The sequence below is a fragment of the Muscardinus avellanarius genome, assembly GCF_963383645.1.
Source record: "Muscardinus avellanarius genome assembly, chromosome: 11".
NCBI lineage: Eukaryota > Metazoa > Chordata > Mammalia > Rodentia > Gliridae > Muscardinus > Muscardinus avellanarius.
This window is the reverse complement of record NC_137797.1, coordinates 17,031,502-17,051,918: the sequence shown is the minus strand read 5'-3', so window position 1 is coordinate 17,051,918 and position 20,417 is coordinate 17,031,502. Positions and strand designations below refer to the sequence as shown.

Genomic DNA, 20,417 nt, shown 5'->3' with positions numbered 1-20,417 from the left:
GCCACCACGCCCCGCTTCCCTGCACCTTCTGGAGTGGGGTGGAGCCCGAGAGAATGGACAGCGGGTGGAGCTCAGGGCTGTGCTCAGAGCTCCCAGTGCTGGCTGAGAGCACAGGCTTTGGAGTCAGGCCTGGCTTAGTGATGGGCTCTCTCTCTAAGTCTCCATCTCCTAAGTACACACAGGGCAGTTATAAGAATGAAATTGGGCTAAACTTGTCATTTTAATGAACGTTTACAAGGCGCTGGCTCTGTGCCATTCACCAGATTATTCATTTATTTTTACCATAAATCTATGGAATACTTATTCCTGCTATTTTTATTTAAGTTTGGTGTTTTCTTGCTTTTGTAAGAACGCTGCTTTCAAGGAAATGGAGATCAGGCGTCAGCAGGATGGACCAGTGCTGCTTCCCTCGGTCGCCATCTTCCTAGAAGTCTTATTTTATATAAAACCCCAAGTTCCCCAGTTTACCCAGGGTCATAAAGCTTTGACAAGTCAGAGGGGTTTGAATCGAGGCACCGGCCCATCAACCATGTCCTGTGTGTTGATGTGCGCACTGTGAACTGAATACTCAGTTAAAAGTTTACTTTTATAATAAATATTAATTTTATATGTAAAATGTATTTAATAGACCCCAGGGGATGTTTTAAGGTTTCTTTTGGAACCATGATCTACAACATGTTCCCTCTTTTCTACACTGCCTATCTGTAGACTTTTCAAAGTGCTCTCAGTGCTGAGGCGGGGACTACACTCAAAAGACAAATGTGTTGCCGGGCGTAGTGGTGCACGCTTGTAATCCAAGCATTCGGGAGGCTGAGACTTGAGGATTGAGGATTGAGGCTGTTCACAGACAGCCTCAGCTACTTAGTGAGGCCTTCTGCAACTTAGTGAGACCTTGTTTCAAAATAAAGAATTTAAAAAATAGGGTGGGGGGTGTAGCTCGGAAGTAGAATGCCCCTGGGTTCCATCCCCAGACAAGAAAAAAAAAAAAAAAATAGGGCTAGGGATGTAGCTCAGAGGTAGAATGCCCCTGGGTTCCATCTCCAGAACTGCTGGGGGAAAAAAGTGCTCTCAGTAATATTGCTTTGTTACCTTTTGTTTTCAACCTGACAGAATCAGTCGTTTCCCATAGTGGGAGCCTTTTTTTTTTTTTTTAATGTGGATCATATTGAAAATGGCATACATTCAGACTGTGCTTGGTGCCCTCTCCCACCCTAGTGGGGGCCTTTGATTCAGAAGACAGAGACAGAGCTTTCTTCTTAAGGTTGAGTCACTGGAGTGCTCCTGTGAGCCACCGTCCAGGCAGAGGTACCGCCTGTAGCATCGGGGGCCTTGTAATAGGAACAGGAGCTTAGTCACATGGACGCAGAAGTAAAGAGTGACAACCTCTATTCACGTAAAGATGCTGCTAAATTGCTTTTCTTTCTTTTCTTGCTTAGATCCTTCTCTCTTTTCTGACTCCTGGAGGGAACCGACTTCGCAACCAGATCTGTGAGGTTTTGGACACAGACCTCATCAGGCAGCAGGCTGAGCACAGCGCTGTGGACATCCCAGGCCTGGCCAACTACGTCATCAGTACCATGGGAAAGCTGTGTGCGCCTGTGCGAGACGAGGACATCAGAGGTCTAAAGGCTACCAGCAACATCGTGGAGGTGCTGAGGTCGGCACTTTGTTTCTTGCGTTTTCTTACAGTATCTTTGAGTTTATTCAGAAAGGAAAGAGAACGTGGGCATTGAGGAACAAAGGATAATAACTCGTCTTCCAAAGGAATTTTTTAATTAGTTAATTAAAAATTTTTTTTGCAGTGCTAGGGATCAAACCCAGTGTCTTACATGATAAGCAAGCCTGCTGTCGCTGAGCCACACATCCCCAGCCCCTAAAGGAATTGGTGTGTGTGTGTGTGTGTGTTTGTGTGTGTGTTACTGGGGATGGAACCCAGGGGGATTCTACTTCTGAGCGACACCCCCAGCCCTATTTTTTATTCTTTATTTTGAAACAGGCTCTCACTGAGTTGCAAAGGGCCTCACTAAGTAGTAGCTGAGGCTGTCCATGAACCACAATCCTCCCGACTCAGCCTCCCAAATGCTGAGATTATAAGCATGTGCCACCATGCCCGGCTCCCTATAAAATTCTTGATCCTAGAAGAAAACCACAGCCACAGGAAGGAAGACTCTGTGCAGTTTCCAGATAGGATGGTCTGACAAGGTTGTGAGTTGGCATGCAGTGGGGCCTCGGCATGCAGTGATAAAGAGATAGATATAATCTCCGACCCCAGGAAGCTCACAGTCTAATGGGGAAGCAGACCCTGAACAGTGAATTACAGTTATGATAAGACTGGAAGAAGAAGTAGACGGTGTTGATGAGCTTGCAGCAGAGGAACCTAATCTAGTCAAGGATCTAGAAGACCATCTTTATTAGCGAGTAAGGGTCACCAGCCGATATAACACATAAGCCCTGAATTCTGAGGGATTTAAAAAATAAAAGCCTGTTTCTCACTCATGTCAGAGTCTGATTCCAGGAGCTCACAGCCAGGCAGCCTTCCACATGCCATTTGGGGACCCAAGCTCCTTCTGTCCTTTCTGACCCTTACCCAGGTCTTCAGAGTCGTCCACTCCATTCAGCTGATGAATGGAAGGAGACCAGAGGGGGAGGCACACGCAGTGTGTGAACGCCTCAACCCACAAGTGACACCTATGAACAGTCACATGGTCCCACCTAGATCGAAAGGTGGCTGGTAGATGTCTAGAAACACTCTTTGCAGCCTCAAATCTGTACCACAGGGCGGTTGCATGGGCCTTCGGTGGCCGGCTAGCTACCTCTGCTGCAGCACATTAGCTTGCTTGTGAAACTTGACAAACACCAGGCCAACATTGTGGCTGAAGTAGATAAGGGAGGGTGACGTGAGATGAGGCTGAGAGGTCCATAGAGGCACGGGCAGCTTCCGTGTGGGAGGGAGGTGTGCATTAAATTGTGAGACTCTCATCTAGCTGTATAGATTGGGCCTTCCTTGTGATGCCAGAGGAAAGAAGAAACTGGCACGTTTTGCCATCCAAGGGAATATCCGTCTGTCTGTCTGTCTGTCTGTCTGTCTACCTCTACCCTTTCTCTCTCTCTCTCTCTCTCTCTCTCTCTCTCTCTCTCTCTCCTTTTATGAAGATAGCCACATTGGGAATTGAGTTTTATAAAGGTAAAAAAAGAGGAAACTGATCTACATGTAGCAGATAACTTACTTTATGACCTTGGGCAAGGTGATAATCTCTCAAAGTGACACATTCCTGGTCTGTAAAATAGGCTTGATGTCTCTTTAGAGTTGTGCTCGGTTTTGACAGATTGTGAGAATCTTGTTCCAGTTATTTATTACTTGTATACAAATCTCAAGTCTGTGCTGTTCGTCTTGGCCACGTACTGAGTACCTGCTGACTGCCCCTCCCCCTGCACTTTCCGTTCACTATCCCATCGACTGTTCATAAAGTCCCTCCAAGGTTGATGTCTCCTCTTTCACCCACGAGGAGACTGAGGCCAGAGATACCAAGTAACTTTTGCATAGCCACGAAGTTGGTCAGTTGCAAAGGTAGATTTGAGCACAGGCCTTCTTGACTCTGAAAGGAAATATCCTTTTTATCATTGAGTTATCTTTTCTATATCCTTAGGAATAGAAACCATATACACTATGTTCAGGCTTCTTAAAATTTCAGGGGCTTTGAAGTAAAAGTTCCTTCCTGAAATTTTTATATCATTGTTAAGACTAATTGTTGATACTTTTTAGTAGTGTCTTTCTGTCAGTTTATGACTGGCTTCCATGGGTAAGCTGGAGGGCAGTATATCTGCTACAGCAAATGAAATCTGGAAGAAACATTTAAAATGCACCTGTATGAGCCTATGAAAGGTGACAAATGACTGTTGGAATGTCAGAACTGTTTTTCAGAATGTTTCTCTCTCCTTCCTTCCTCCTTCCTTCCTTCCTTCCTTTCTTCCTTTCTGTACTGGGGATGGAACCCAGGGGCATTGTACCTTTGGGCTACACCCCCAGCCCTATTTTTTTTTTTTTTTAGGGTCTTACTGAGTTGCGAAGGGCCTCACTAAGTAGATGCGGCTGTCCGCGAACCACAGCCCTCTGATCTCAGCCTCACAAATGCTGGGATTACAAGCTCGGATGCTTATCTTTTCTAGCCTATAACACATTGGTAATAGTTAATGCATTTCACTTTAACTTTTTAATCTCCCTTCTAACTATCTAATTCTAAACATTTTAGACAAATATTCCATGTACTGGACCTCATGAACATGGACATGGCCAATTTTTTAATTAGGAGCGTTAGGCCACACCTTCAACGCCAGTTGGTAGAATATGAAAGAAGCACGTTCCAGGAAATTTTGGAAGAAACTCCAAGTAAGTACAATAAAATGTATATTTATATTAAAACCGGGTGAAAATATATACTTTCATTTTTGATACTTTACATAGTATTGCTAGAGTATTTTGACTTTTCTATCAAAACATTTTGTTAAGGGTGTGGTGGTGCGCTCTTTTAATTTCAGTCCTTTGGAGGCTGAGGCAAGGGGATGGTGGTTCGTGGCCAGCCTCAGCTACTTAGTGGAGTCCTCCACAACTTGGTGAGACCCTGTTTCAAAATAAAGAGCAAAAAATAGGTACAGCTCAGAGGTAGAATGCTCCTAGGTTCAATCCCCAGTAACACACACACATACACACACACACACACACACACACACACACACCCCAAAAACGTCTTGTTACCTTCTAAAATTGGCATCACATGCCAGGCATGGTGGCACACGCTTGTAATCCCCACGCTTGGGAGGCAGAGACAGGAGGATCGTGCGGGTTCATAGCCAGCCTCGCTGGCTTAGGAGACCCTGTTTCCAAATAAAAATATATAAAAAATAGGTCTGGGAGTGTAGCCCAGAAGTAGAAGGGTTTCCAGGAACCCCAGTACCACCAATAAATAAGTAAATAAGTAAATAAATAAATAAATAAATAAAATTGACATCACAAATTTATGGCTACTTACTCTGTTCCAAGAACTATGCCAAACACTATTTCTTCATTCATCGTAGAACTATCCATTGAGTACTTGCTACATTCCAGATATTGCCCACTGTGTTCTATTCACTGCAGTGTGTGACACCAAGGGGCCTAAATGCTAATAAGTGGGCATGACAGCCAGGCGTGGTGGTGCATGCTTGTAATCCCAACATTCGGGAGGGAGCCTGAGACAGGAGGATTGTGGTTCTAGGACACCCTCAGCTACTTAGTGAGGCTCTCTGCAACTTAGTGAGACCCTGTTTCAAAATAAAAAGAATAAGCCAGGCGTGGTGGCACATGTTTGTAATCCCCACGCTTGGGAGGTGGAGACAGGAGGATAGCGCAGGTTCGAAGCCAGCCACACTGGTTTAAGAGACCCTGTTTCCAAATAAAAATATAAAAATAGGTCTGGGAGTGTAGCCCAGAGGTAGAAGGGCTTCCAGGAACCCCAGTACCACCTAAAAAACAATAAATAAAGAAAATAAAAATAAAAAAGAAATAAAAAGAATAAAAAAGTTGGGCAGGGGGTGTAGCTCGGTGGTCAAATGCCCCTGGGTTCCATCCCCAGACCCCCACACACAAACAAACAAAAAATAGGCATGACAGATACAGAAGCACCTATGATGTGAGCTCTCCAAGGGCAGGAGTGTGGGTGGCTGGTGTTCTTCAGATGGACTAGCATTAAGTAACATTTGGGAAGGGTTTGCAAAGAAATGAAGAAAGGACATGTAAACATCTGGGAGAGAACATTCTCTCCACAGAGATAATGAATGGTACCAAGACCCCCAGGCCGGCCCTTGGTTGTGAAGTTTGACAAACATGAAGCCAACATTGTGGCTGGAGTAGGTAATGGGTGGGTGATGGGAGAAGAGGTGGAGAGGGAGACAGGAGGATGCGGCAGAGTCTTATTAGTGCACAAGAGGAGTTTAGATTTCATTCCGAGCGCACTGGGAAGTGATTGGAGAGTTTTTTCCTTTTTCTTTTCTTTTTCTTTTTTTTGGTGGTACTGGGGATGGAATCCTAGGGGCATTCTACCTCCAAGCTATACCTCCAACCCCATTTTATTATTTTATTTTGAAACAGGATCTCACTAAGTTGCACAGGGCCTCACTAAAGTTGCTGAGGCTGGCCACGAACCTATGATCCTCCTGTCTCTGCCTCCCAGTTACTGGGATTACAAGTGTATGCCACCACACCAGGCTTGATTTTTATTTCTGAAGAATACGTCAGTTCCCAGGTAGGGAATAATTTGCACACAAGCAAAGATACCAGTTACAGGCCATATGAATTGCTTAGGCAAAAAATGACAGTGTCTTGTGTGTGAAGGTCAGATTTGGGGTGTATTTTGAAGGCAGGCTAGTAAGATTTGCCAAAGGTTGGATGTGGGAAGACAGAGGAGTGGAGGATGACTCTAGAGTTTTGGCCTCAGCAACATGGATGATTGGTGATATATTTTAGTGGGACAGGAGACCCTGGGGGGAAGGAAGTTGGGAGATGAGACGGAACCAAGAGTTCAGTTTAGGGTATATGAACTTTGAAATCTTGTTTGACACCAGTGTGTGGATAGTGGGCAGGCATTTGGATAAAATACTAGAGGTCAGTAAGATAATGGGACCTACGGATATACATTTGAGAAATATCTGCATTTTTATGGTACCTCAAGTCATGGGAATTGACAGGAGCTAACACTTACAATCTGACCACTTTGCCTGTATTAACTAATTTAATCTTTACAACAACTGCAGGAAGTTGCCCCCGCCATTTTGTGGATGAGGAAACTGAGGCAGGGAAAAGCTAAATCGCTTGCCACCGTAACATAACTGGTACGGTGTGGAGCTGGACTCCTTTACACAGTCTGGCTCCACAGACCATACACTCACCACTTCATTACATGGAGTGAGACTGCCGAGCATGTAGTGTAGACCCCGAGGGGACTGAGCTGGGATACTCTACATCCATAGGGTGAGGTGAGGAAGAAGACCAGCAATAGAAGGAAGAGCCATAGAGGTGGTATGCAAATCAGGAGAAGGTGGCGTCCTATAGGGCAAGCACAGAAAGTGGGGAGGGGCATGATTGGCTATGACAGATGCTGCGACATGGTCCAGAATGATGAAGGCCAAGGCTTAATCATTGGATTTGACTGAAGATTGAAGAAGATTGTTGACAATCTTGATGGGAGCAGTTTCAGTGGACGCATGGGCATTAAGACTGGAATGGAGGTACCTAGGGGCGAATGGCAGTGGAGGACATCTAACCTCTTTGACTCCTGACAATTCTCAGTTACCCTTTGGGCAAGTACTGTTATTCCCTTCATGTTTCTGGTCTGGAAACTGAGATGGCAGATGCGGCACAGTTAGCAAGAGGCTGCCTGGCTGCTCATGGTTAAACCCATGCTACCAGCCTCTGGGATCTGATTAACCACAATTGAAGACTGAGTTAGGTGACCCACCTTCCTCACCCACCCGTGCTCTGTGGACTGAGCTTTTTTTTTTTTTTTAATCACAGTGGTCCATGCAGTATCTTTATGTAAATGAAGCACAAGGAATGCCATCTGTAAAGGGGCTCCCGGAAGCTGAGCATCCAGGGAAGAGCACATTGATCGTGATATTAGGCTTACTGACAAGGCTGGGCATGTTCTGCCGGTTGCAGTGAGACTCAGGTGGGCCATGGCCCTGCCCTCCCCTTTGACTGCAATTTGGGCTTTAGCTCTGGAGGGCAGACGAGGATACACAGGAAAGAAACAGCAGACAGCTTATTTTGGCCTTTCCAACAGTTGGGGCTGTTTTAACTTTGAGATGGACCTCTGTATTGCTAGGAGGAGTCAGTGCCAGCTAACAACCTGTTCAGACACTTAGAACATGCCAAATGCCCGTATGTGCCAAATATTTTACATTTATTAGTTCATCCAAGCCTCACAACAGTCCTGTGAGTAGGTACTGGTGTCACCACCTATTTACAAGTGACGATATTGGGGTGTAGACCTCTAGGTGACTGCAAGTACCTTAAGCAACTCCATCACTTGGTGGCAAAGCCTGGACAAAGAAGACTTGTCTCTGCCTCACCCATGTTCATTTCAAGACTACTTGGCCCTGCCTTTCTTCAAACGAGACACTGTCTAGGGAGGATACTGCAGAGGGCTCTTTGGCATCACCTGGCAGATGAAGCTAGATAACATCTCAGAATCTTTTTATAATAAAAATTATATAACTTAAAGGGCTGTGTTATTTTGGGTACTATGGAGAAAGGATTAGGAGACGTTGAACCCTACATACCCGACTCTGAGACCTTAACTCTATAACCTCTGTTCTTAGCACCAGTTTCCTGAGATTTAATGATAGGCTTCATTGGCCTGCGTGTGTGTGTGTGTGTGTGTGTGTGTGTGTGTGTGTGTGTATGCATGCATGTGTGCACATGTGTGCAAATGTGCCCATGTCTTGAATTAAGACAGCTTGGAACCTTGGGCAAATTCCTTAACATAAGGTTGAGTTATAATTTTGTTCATCTCAAATTCTTTATTTCTCTTCTTACAACCCAAGGTTAGTGAGCTGGGTGTGGTGGGGCATGCTTGTAATCCCAGCATTTGGGAAGCTGAGACAGAGGAATCATGGTTTGCAGAAAGCCTCAGCAACTTAGTGAGGCTCTTTGAAACTCAAAAAATAAAAAGAATAAGAAATAGGGCTGGGAGTGTAGCTTGGAGATAGAATGTCCCCAAGTTTCATCCCTAGTACTGCAAAACAAAACAAAACAAAACAACCCTCAAGGTTAGTGACATGTAATCCATTTGTATCTTTCACATTGACTTGTTGGTTTCTAGAGATAGAAGAATAACTCCAGCTATGAATATAGGTCATTTTTGCTCAGCTGGAGAAATCCAGAGTGCAGGAAGCTGAGTGTATGTCAGCTGTTAAATATATCCTCAGGTCACTGTGCCAGGACTCAGCCCTGATGCCGTAATATCAAAATAAGAGCCTCGCAGATTCAGATAGGTCCAAACTGTTGTTGGATTTCTGTGTGTGCATTATTTTTATATATTTATAATTTTATCATAAAACTAACATGAAATAACACTATGGATTGCTAAACTGACCACAGGGAAATTCTTTCTTTCTTTCTTTCTTTCTCTCTTTGTCTCTTTCTCTCTTTCTTTCTCTCTTTCTTTCTTCCTGGTGCTGGGGATTGAATCCAGGGACATTCTACCTCTGAGCTACACCACCAGACCTATTTTATTTTTTTATTTAGAAACAGGGTTTCACTGTTTCTGGGAGCCCTGCTAAGTTGCTAAGGCTGGCTATAGACCTGTGATCCTCCTGTCTCAGCCTCCCGAGAACTGGGATTACGGGCATGTGCCGCCACACCAAGCTGAAAATATATATTTTTTTGCCTAAGAAGAAATTTTATATGTATTAAGATATTTTAAATTCACTTGGACTGTCTTTGCCTGGGATGCAAGCCATGCAAGGGCCTTTGAAGAGGAGCACACTGATGCTTATCTGTGATCTGCTCCAAGTCAGAATCAAAGCCAAGCATGGTGGCACACACCTATAATCCCAGGACTTGGGAGGCTGAGACAGGAGGATCACAGGTTAAAAGCCAACCTCAGGAAATAGTGAGACTCTCATCAACCTAGCAAAACCCTGTTTCAAAAATAAAAATTATGCCAGGCGTGGTGGCACACGTTTGTAATCCCAGTACTTGGGAAGCTGAGACAGGAGGATCACAGCCAGCCTCAGCTACTTAGGCCTTCCGCAACTTAGTGAGACCTTGTTTCAAAATAAGGAATAAAAAATAGGGCTGGAGATGTAGCTCAGAGGTAGAATGCCCCTGGGTTCAGTCCGCAGTACCAAAGAACAAAATAATAATAATAATAATAATAATAATAATAATAATAATAATAATAGGTAGACTGCCCCCTGGATTCAATTCCCAGTACCACAAAAAAGAAAAAGAAGAAGAAAAGTCATACTGTAGTAAGTGTAGAGCTAGGACCAGAAGCCAGGTCTCCCAAGTCCAAATTAAACCAAGTTCCTACTTCTGTGACTTTCTTTGGATTTTTCAGTTTTGTGTCATCTTACCCAGGTTATATTTTGAGCAACAGAAACCAACTGTAGCTGACATAGAAAAAAATAAAGTGAAAAATGAGGCCGTTCCCAGAATCTAAGGAAAAGCTAAAATGCCAGATACCAAGAGAGCTTTAAGAATCGGTCCAGTAAATTTCAGGGAAAGTGAGGCTGCGCTGTCAGAATGGTGACTTGTCCGCTAATGCGGGCACAGGCCTCCCTGATGCTCACCTGGTCACACGCAGAATCCTGGGATAGTGTGATGGGCAGAGGCGAACCCCAGGTGGTGGAGAGGGAGCTTACTTCACAAAAGAAACTATGGAAGAAGGGTAAATGGCTTCTCAAAGAAAACCAGTACTGAAAGAATGGCAGGTAGGGTGTTGGTAAGCCAAAATGAGCAGATGGCGTGGATAAAGGGACTCTCTGTTTCTAACTGAAAATCGGGACCCTTAGGTAAATGCACCTGTAAAGCCATCGCCTGTTCTTGTGTTTCTCCTATTCTACGAGAAATGCCTTGAGTGCAGGGGCCATGTTTGTCCATCTATGAATTCCCAATACTTGGTACAGTACCTAGTACATAGCAGGAACTCAGTAGTTATCATCAAATTAATGAGTGAATGGAGAAGTTCTTTTTCACTGTCCCCTTGAAAAAATGAAGGTTGCAAGTGCTTTCTGGGTTGGCCTTGCGTGTGGAGCAGTCAGCGGGCCGGTGTGTGGGAATAAAATCTCAGAAACGCTCATGTTCTGCCGTGAACATGTGCCCTTTCAGCCTTACCAGGCCTAGGCAGTTGTGACTCCATATTAAATCACCTGGTGGATTTAGAGGCAGCTGCCTGAGCCCCACCTAAGACTGATTAAGTCAGAATCCCCAGGAGCTGTGTGCTCAGGATCATTATTTTTCCTTTAAAAGTTCCCTAGGTGATTTTAAAGTCAGCCAAAAAAAAAAAAAAAAAAAAAAGGAAAAAAAATTGAGACCCGCTAAGCCACACTGTTGCTTTTGTTTGAGATAAATAAATGAGCTTTTAAATGTGTCAGCTGTAAACGATTAAACTCACAGCCTAAATGCTCATTACTGTCACACTGTAATTATATCCACTATGATTTCCACCCCTGCTCTCTCTGCTGGATGCCTTTTAAATAAAAGACTGTAAGTCTTTTACATCTTTATAAACAGAACTAGCAAACCAAGAACATTTACCAACTGAGGAGAAACAGTTGTGGAGTCCTGGGGGTGGTGTGGCCTCAGCTTCTCATAAATTATCCCTGTTCTAGAGCTTGGCCCGAAGAAGAATTTCAATCTATGTTTTATTTCTTTCTCTGGTTCCTTTTCCCCCCCTTCCCTTCCTCTGCCTGTGTCCAGGCTGCATTTCTTAGCAGTTGCCACCTTATAAATTGAACTAGATACATAATGTCATAAGAACTATGATATTAAAAGCAAAAGGAATTTTGCCTAAGGCAGACAGTCCAGTAGAGAAATATTACCTCCCAACTTAGAAGGCTTAAAGTATGATTTTATTTGCTTCATTATGTAAGAGAGAATTTAAGGCAAGCTTGGAAGGATGTGCTTGCAAACAAAAGTAAATATTGTTATCTAAGTCAGTGGGTTTTCAACCAGGAATAATTTGTTCCCCAGCCCCAGGGAACAAGTCTAGAGATTCACTGGGTCGTCCCAGCCTGGCAGGGGTTGGGCAGGTGAGGGAGGTGGGGCATGGAGTGCTCCTGGCATAGTGGGTAGAGCTCGGTATGCTGCTAAATATCTATAGAGAACAGGACGGTGCTCTGCAGCAAAGAAGTATCCGGCCCTAAGAGTCAGTAGTCCCAACATTGAGATACCCTGTTGTAGGTCAAGAGTGGGAACAAATCCATTTTGTCATGGCCCAAAGAATAGCCTCATGCTCCAAGACCCTCTGGGCACCAATAAACAAGCCCAGTGGCAGCTGGGCCTCGGGGACGGTTGTATTTGAAGCAGTCTCCTTTAGGTTAGTCATGGTGGGTGGTGGTGGTTCCTCTTCTGGCCTTCTTTCCATTCTCTGGAGCAGGCTGTCTCCTCTTGCAGAAGCAAACGCTTGCAGATGCAGCTTTCGGAGCGATTCTATGTGAGCCGTAGTTATTTATCAACAGAAACTGCCAATATTGAGGACATTCTGCTAAGGTTAGCTATTAAGCATCTAATAATAATTGTATAATGGTGACTCAAGTGGCATATGCCTAAAAAGGAAATTAATTCAAGACCTCATTTCCAATGATCTGTATTTTTAATGCAGAAGAATTGAACTTGATAAACTCGTGTGAAGTGAAGGGACAACCTAGCTAGAGCTGCCACATGTTCTTTCAATTCAAATTAAGTAAGAGACTGAACTTCAGTGACGTCTTCCCTTCCTCGCCTCCTCCTTCTCGAATCTTCCCTTCTGGGATAGCCCTGGCCAAAATCTTGGGATCATCCTGGGTAAACTAGATGTTTAGTTTCTGTGTGTTTCCTAGAAAATAGCCATTACTAAAATTTAAGTTACATAAACTCACAATTCAATAAATTACATCAAAAACAAAGGTGAAGCTCTGGCAGATATTTTGGTGATTTCTTATTAAACATGTTCTTAGCCGGGCGTGGTAGCACATACTTGTAATCCCCGTGCTTGGGAGGCTGAGACGGTAGGATCGCGCAGGTTCAAAGCCAGCCTCAGCTGATTTAAGAGACCCTGTTTCCAAATAAAATATAAAATAGGTCTGGGAGTGTAGCCTGGAGGTAGAAGGTGTCTGGGTTCCATCCCCAGTACCACCAAAAAAAATAAAAATAAAAAATAAACATGTTCGCCGGGCGTGGTGGCGCACGCTTGTAATCCCCGCGCTTGGGAGGCAGAGACAGGAGGATCGCGCAGGTTCGAAGCCAGCCGCGCGCGCTGGTTTAGGAGACCCTGTTTCCAAAATGAAAATGTAAAAAATAGGTCTGGGAGTGTAGCCCGGAGGTAGAAGGGCTTCCAGGAACCCCAGTACCACCAAAAAAATAAATAAATAAAAAATAAATAAATAAATAAACATGTTCTTACCATACAACCTAGCAATCTCAATACCATGTCTTTATTCTTGAGAAATATAAATATATATTCATATAGAAACCTGTACATGAATGTTTATGGCAGCCTTTTTCGTATGACCCTAAACCAGAAACAAAGCAAGTGCCTTTCAACAGGTAAGTGGGGTAAACACACTGTGGTACATCCATACAGTGGACTACTACTCAGCAGTAAAAAGGAATGAACTGTTGATGCACAGTATGGATGGATACTGAGTAAACAATCTCAGAAAGCCACTGTAGTGCTCTTATGTGGTCTATATTGCCACAAAAAAATACTGTAAGTGGGGTTGGTTAAGCACCAAAACTTTATTTCTTATATTTTGGGGGCTAGAAAGTCCAAGAAAAAGGTGCTGGCTGATCTGGTCCCTGGCAAGGCTTGTCTCCCTAGCTTTCAGAAAACTGTCTTCTTGCCTCTCACATGTCCTTGTCTCAGTATGTATGTGTGGAAAGAGAAAAGGGTAAGCTGTATCATGTTTCCTGTACAAGAATACCAATACTATGCTGAGGGGGTCATCCTCAGAACCCCATCTAGCCCAGACTACACTCCCAAAGGCTTCATCTCCAGCCATCATGCTTGGAGTTAGAGCTTCAGTTTATACATTCGGAGCCCGGCATGGTCGTGCATACCTGTAATCCCAGTACTTGGGAGGCTGAGACAGGAGGATCGTGAGTTCAAGGCCAGCCTCAGCTACTTAGTGATGCCCTCTGCAACTTAGTGAGACTCTGTTTCAAAATAAAAGAATAAAAAACAGGGCTGTGGGTATAGCTCAGAGGTAGAATGCCCCTAGGTTTCACTCCCAGTACCAAAAAAAAAAAAAAGTCTATATGTGTGTAAAAAATAAGTAAAATTAGAATTATAAAAAAGCAAAAGTAGCCAGGTGTGGTGCCGCATGCTTGTAATCCCAGCATTTGGGAGGCTGAGGCCGGAGGTTCACAGTTCGCAGAAAGCCTCAGCTACTTTGTAAGGACCTCTGTAACTTAGTGAGACCCTGTTTCAAAACAAAGAATAAAAAATAGGGCAGGGGGGTGTAGCTCAGAGGTCGAATGCCTCTGGGTTCCATTCTCAGACCCGCCAAAAATTAAAAAATATATAAGAAATAAAAAATAAATTTAAAAACAAAAGTAAATACATGCTAGAAGCTCATCACTTAACTAATTATCTTGCTATTGTCCATCATCTTGAGTCTTTACACCTGTATCCAGATGATGAAAATATTGTATAACCTGGGCTACTGGGTGTCTCCTTGTAATTTCACATCCATTGACTCTCTTCCCACTTGATGAAGAAATCAGAAGCTCGGAGGAGAAATGAGGGCTCGAGGTACAGATCTGAGAACCTTCTGGGGTGTGGATGGACGTGGAAAACACGAAGACGAGTGAGATGTCCAGGGAAGCTGAAGAGCAGCAAAGCGGGTGGGTTGCGTAGTCCTCGGAAACATCCAAAACAGGCGAGGAAAAGGAACCTGGGCACAACAGCTGGGGCCGCTAGAGGAAACCAGGAGAGAGTGGTGTCACAGGTGAGACAGGAGGGCCGCGGCGAGCGGACAGCTCAGCTTCAGAGTGAGGCTAAGTAACTGAAACCAGAGGGCGAGTGATCCAGAGATGGTTAAAAAAGACATACGCATGTATTTTGAAAACCAGAAGATTGCTGGTGGCCTTTGAGAGGTCATGAGTAGGATATAAATAGAGCTTTATTTGGGCCCCCTCTGGTCTATACTCCATTTCCGGAGAGATGACACAGCCATTTATTCAGCTACCCGAGGTAGAAATCTTGGAGTAATCCTAGAACCTTTCTTTCTTACTACTTTTAAGCGGTCACCACAGGTCACCAAGACCTGTGGGTGCCCACCATCAAATATTTCTTTCTTTTTTTTTTTTTTCTCGCGGCACTGGGGATGGAACCCAGGGGCATTCTGCCTCTGAGCTGCCTAATTTTTTTTCTTTATTTTGAAACGGGGTCTTACTGAATGGCGGAGGGCCTCACTGAGTAGCTGAGGCTGTCCACTATCCATGATCCTCCTATCTCAGCCTCCCAAGTACGAGGAATGCAAATGTGCACCACCATGCTCAGCTTAAATCTTTCTTTCTTTTCCTTTTCCCCTGCCACTTCCATTGTGCCTGTCCATTTACTCTTAGACCACTGCAACCGTCTACTCTCCTTTCCCTCCACTAATCCAGTCCTCCTAGGTGATTTTTCTAACACATTTGATTATGTTAGTTTCGTGTTGAAAAAATTGTGCCCAAACTCTTCATTTCCCATAGCCAGTGTTTATCGTGTAGGATCTATGAGTCTGAGAACATAAAATGAAAATCACGTCTCTTTCTCCGAGTTCATTATGGACCAGCGGGCCAGACTGGTGGTAGCCTTGGGATGTATCGTGTGCGCTGTTCAGGTACAAGTATTCTCCTTGCCTGGAAGGCCGCCCTTCCCTGTCTGCCACATACCTTCAAGAGTCACTTGTGGAACTCTTCCTCTTAGACTCTCTCCTGGTGGCCTCTGCTCCCTCCTGTCCTCCTGCGCCTCTAGCATTCATTGTATTCTCGTTGGAGTGATGGTTAGCTTACAGGCCTGTCTCCCCATCTGGACTAGGGACTTGGCTGTGTCTTTCTGTTCATGACCAGCACCTATCATACCACCTGTCATGGGGAATGCACAAATGAGGGGACAGTCATTGTATGCGGTCTCTTCCTTCGCAGGTGCTCTCAATCAAACTACGGAATGGATAAAAGAATCTGTAAATGAAGAACTGCTTTCTCTTTCTGAGACCGCTTCATCTCCTGGGACTGAAAATAGCTCCCAGCCAAGCTTGAGCCCTACATTGGTGCTAAACAACAGTTACTTGAAACTGTTACAGTGGGATTATCAGAAAAAAGACTTACCAGAGGTGAGTAGTTTTTTTCTTTCTTGCCCCAAGTTTGCTAATAGTTTAGTTCTTCAGTTCTAACTTTGAATCAGCTGATCCATTTGCGTCATGTGTAGTTGAATGATTTTACTGAAAATCAGATTAAAAAAAGGAGTTTGGATATGGGGTTGCTTATTTTACATTTTCATGGTATTGTGCTTCCCTTTCTATTTTTACATTTTAAATAAATTTGCCAGACGCTTGTGACTGATGGAGCGCGACTTCAGGATCTGACAGAAAAGCTGAATCAATTGAAAATCATGGCCTGCCTGTCCGTAATTACCAACAGCATGGTAGGAGCCATTATGGAAGGCCTGCCTGAGCTTGCAAGCAGGTTAAAAAGGATTTCAGCCGTTCTCCTTGAAGGCATGAACAAAAAGTAAGTCCCCAGTGTTTGTATCTGTTTCCCCCTCTTAAGGCTCTGCGTGTGTTTCAGAGAAGGAGAATAGCGCTGGCCATCTGGATGTGACCCTCATGGCTGTGATCGGAGAAGCTTATCTTACACCTTCTTTTTCTAGAATTTCTTTGAATGTCTCTGAAGGTTTAGATGTCCTTGCATAGGAAGGGAGACGGTTTTCCATGATAAGTGCCAGGATGAATATAGTGTTTCTACACAAGATGTGTATGTGCAAGAGCTTTTCTTTGACAGTACTATGGAAAAAACAAACAAACAAAACCCAGAAATGAAGCCGGGCGTGGTGGCGCACGCTTGTAATCCCAGCATTCGGGAGGCTGAGACCTGAGGATCGTGGTTCCCGGACAGCCTCGGTTACTTAGTGAGGCCCTCTGCAACTCAGTGAGGCCCTGTTTCAAAAAAAGAATAAAAAACAGGGCAGGGGGTGTAGCTCGGAGGTCGAATGCCCCTGGGGTTCCATCCCCAGACCCGCAAAAAAAAAAAAAAAAAAAAAAAAATCAGAAATTCACCAACCCCAATGTTTAGAGTTACCCTAGCAAAGAGAGCTTCCCAGGTTCCGTTGCTCTGATTCCCTCATTTTCCTGCAATGAGCTGTTTACTGGCTTTACCGATCCAACCTGCTGTGAAGGGCTCAGAAATGGTGACAGTTCTCTCCTTCAAAGATGTGACCCAAGTCTAGTGAAAGTCTTATTTTTGCTAAACTTATCTCCAGTGTTGTATTTTCCTTGAATGTTAGAATCCCATTTAGATTTGCAATTAGGTTGTTCCATTGAAAGTCTGTCCAGGTCAGGAAATTCCTAGTTTGGTCAATGGCCAGATGTTTCCGGGAGGCTCACGTGAGTCAACTCCTCAGCCCCTCTTGCAGGTTCATCTTCTGGGTGCTTTCAGGAACAAATCCTTTTTATTCCTGTCATTGAAGAAAGATGTACTTAGATGACTGAGCACATCTTGGTAAAATTCTAGAATAGGGGTCAATGTGGGGACAGGGTTCAAAACTTCTCACTTTGAGCCGAAGCTCAGAAATAGAACAGAAGTTACCTTGGACTGCACAGATAAGAAAGGACAAGCCAAGGCTCCCTCATAGCCCTACCCTTTTTAATGGTTCTGATACTAATCTGTTGTGCTTCCTATTTATTTCATATTCCAGGACCCAAGACCTATAATAGGGGGAAAAAAAACCCCGCTTTCTCTGGCTTTGCAGACATTTCCTCAGGCTGAGTAACCATTACCTTCCAGAAACTTTTATTAAGCACTTACGGACCTCCAGTGCTGCTTGAATATTAAGATAAAGCATATAGAAACTGGCTGCTACTGTCTCACTGTGTGTGCCTGGCCAAGTCCCTGAATCACTGTGAGCCTCACTTGTAAAAAGAGAATAATAAGCCGGGCGTGATGGGGCACCCTTGTAATCTCAGCATTCAGGAGGCTGAGACTGGAGGATCACGGTTAACAGACAGCCTCAGCTACTTAGTGAGGCCCTCCGCAACTTAGTGAGATCCTGTTTCAAAAAATAAAGAATAAAAAATAGGGCAAGGGTGTAGCTCGGAGGTCCAATGCCCCTGGGTCCCATCCCAGACCTAAAAAGATGGCGAATAGTAATTGTACCTACCATGGGGTTGTGAGAACTAAAGATGGTTAGGGTGAAACACTTAGGTCAGGTATCTGGTACCTCTGTGCTCAATGAATATAAGCTACTAGTAACTAGTTTGTTAACTCATCTTCCTCGTTCTGTCTTGTTTATCTGATTGTTTCATTCAGTCTTTTCTCTTTTATTAGGAAACAGATGCAGGCAATTCTCAATTATCCTCACTATGGATAGGGTAATAGCATTCATAATATTAAAAAAGCAGATAGTGCCAAATACTTCATGGACCCAGATGTCATTTATATTTGATTTGATGATGCGTGTTGAAAAGGAATTTTGCCTTTATGATAAATAAGAATCATTGGCTTAAGCTAAAATTAAATTTTTCTTTAGCCCAAGAACTCATTGATTAAAAGTGGAAAGAAACAGCCAGGCATGGTGGTGCACTCTTGTAATCCCCGCGCTTGGGAGGCTGAGACAGGAGGATTGTGCGGGTTCGGAGCCAGCCTCGCTAGCTTAAGAGACCCTGTTTCCAAATTAAAACAATAGGTCTGGGAGTGTAGCCCAGAGGTAGAAGAGCTTCCAGGAACCCCAGTACCACCAAAATAAAATAAAATAAAATAAAATAATAAATAAATAAATAAATAAAAGTGGAAGAAAGCTAGGACAGTGCTTTGTAATGAATAAAAAAGTCAAGAGGCAAAGATTTTGCCAGAAACAATCTATCCTTTGGATCTAGAACCCCAAAGGCAAATCTAATGTAGGCATATAACAAATTCTAGTCAAGGCAGAACACCAAGGGCATATTTCTTATTGCTGTTAGTGGTGACAATAATGAACACGTGAGTTTTCTCTTTTTCTTCTTCTCAGTAAGCATTTACTACACCCATGGCAATCTGCTAAAAGCTAACACAGGCATAAAATGTTCAATGGTAGATCCAGGATTTACACCACGGTCTGCATGACACCAGGGCTTATATTCTTTTTTTTTTTTTTTTTTTTTTTTTTTGGTGGTGGTACTGGGGGTGGAACCCAGAGGCTTTCTACCTCCGGGCTATACTCCCAGACCCATTTTGTATTTATTTGGAAACAAGGTCTCACTAAGTAGCTGAGGCTGGCTTCGAACCTGCGCGATCCTCCTGTCTCAGCCTCCCGAGCGCGGGGATTACAAGCGTGCGCCACCACGCCCGGCTCAGGGCTTATTTCTAATGGTTACATCTTACTGTTTCCTGTCCCTGGGCCATCTCTCAACCTTTAATTCCTCTTTTGCATATGCTTCTTTTCCTTCCTTCCTCCCTTCTTCCTTCCTTCCTCCCTTCTTCCTTCCTTCCTCCCTTCTTCCTTCCTTCCTCCCTTCTTCCTTCCTTCCTTCCTTCCTTCCTTCCTTCTCTTTCTTCTTCTTCCTTTTTCTTTTACGTAGTACTGAGGTTGAACCCAGGAGTATTCTACCTCCAATCTACACCCTCAATCCTATTTTTTATTCTTTATTTTGAAACGGTGTCACCAAGTTGCACAGGGCCTCACTAAGTAGTTGAGGCTGGCTGTGAGCCTGCGATCCTCCTTTCTCAGCCTCCCAAGTACTTGATTTACAAATATGCTGGCTGTGTGTATGTGTGTGTGTGTGTGTGTGTGTGTGTGTGTGTGTGTGTGTGTGTGTACTGAGGGTTGAACCCAGAGGCATTCTGCCTTCAAGCTACACCCCTAGCCTAATTTTACTTCTTATTTGTAAATAGAGTCTCGCTAGGTTAATGAGAGTCTCACTACTTGCTGAGGCTGTCCTTGAACCTGCAGTCCTCCTGTTTCAGCCTACCAGGTACAGGAATTAACAGGTGTGTGACATCACGCCCAGCTACAGTTATCTTAAAGACCTTGTCTGGGTAGTGAGATATAATTTGCAATTTTTCTTACATAATAAGTAATCAGCTCCGTAATTAAATTTTACAAATTTCATGACAGTATATATTCAGGATTATTCATCAGTTACTTGAAAGTAATAAGGGGGAGGAGTTCACTATATTTGGTTATGAGCAGTCAAGAGTTTTAGGTATTTGACCTCATGTTACAGATTTACTGCTTAGGCATAGAAATATTGATTGAGTCTACTTCATTTTCTAACCACACTAAATAGAAGCATATGAAGGAATCCACTCAGATCAATGGGTTTAATTTTACAAAGCAGATTGGCATTTTCTATCCCTTTCTGAGAACCTGCTAGGGTTGCAGATTGACTTTCAGGAAATTTTTCTGCCCATGCTTTCCTGGTCAGATACCAGGTGTACAATTGAGTGGTTTGAAGCATTTAAAATTATGTTATAAGCTGAGCGTGATGGCACAGGTTTGTAA

At 43.8% G+C, this 20,417-nt stretch overlaps 1 protein-coding gene across 1 annotated transcript in view; it reads left to right on the top strand.

The window, feature by feature from the left end:
• TCP11L2 (t-complex 11 like 2) overlaps positions 1 to 20,417 on the top strand; it is a gene marked incomplete at both ends in the record, with an annotated part of 38,739 nt that overhangs the window by 11,731 nt on the left and 6,591 nt on the right. The window contains 4 exons of the mRNA XM_080705064.1: positions 1,437 to 1,657; positions 4,251 to 4,387; positions 15,869 to 16,056; positions 16,272 to 16,453. Coding sequence (XP_080561190.1) covers positions 1,437 to 1,657; positions 4,251 to 4,387; positions 15,869 to 16,056; positions 16,272 to 16,453 — 728 coding nt within the window. The remainder of the gene's footprint in view (positions 1 to 1,436; positions 1,658 to 4,250; positions 4,388 to 15,868; positions 16,057 to 16,271; positions 16,454 to 20,417) is intronic.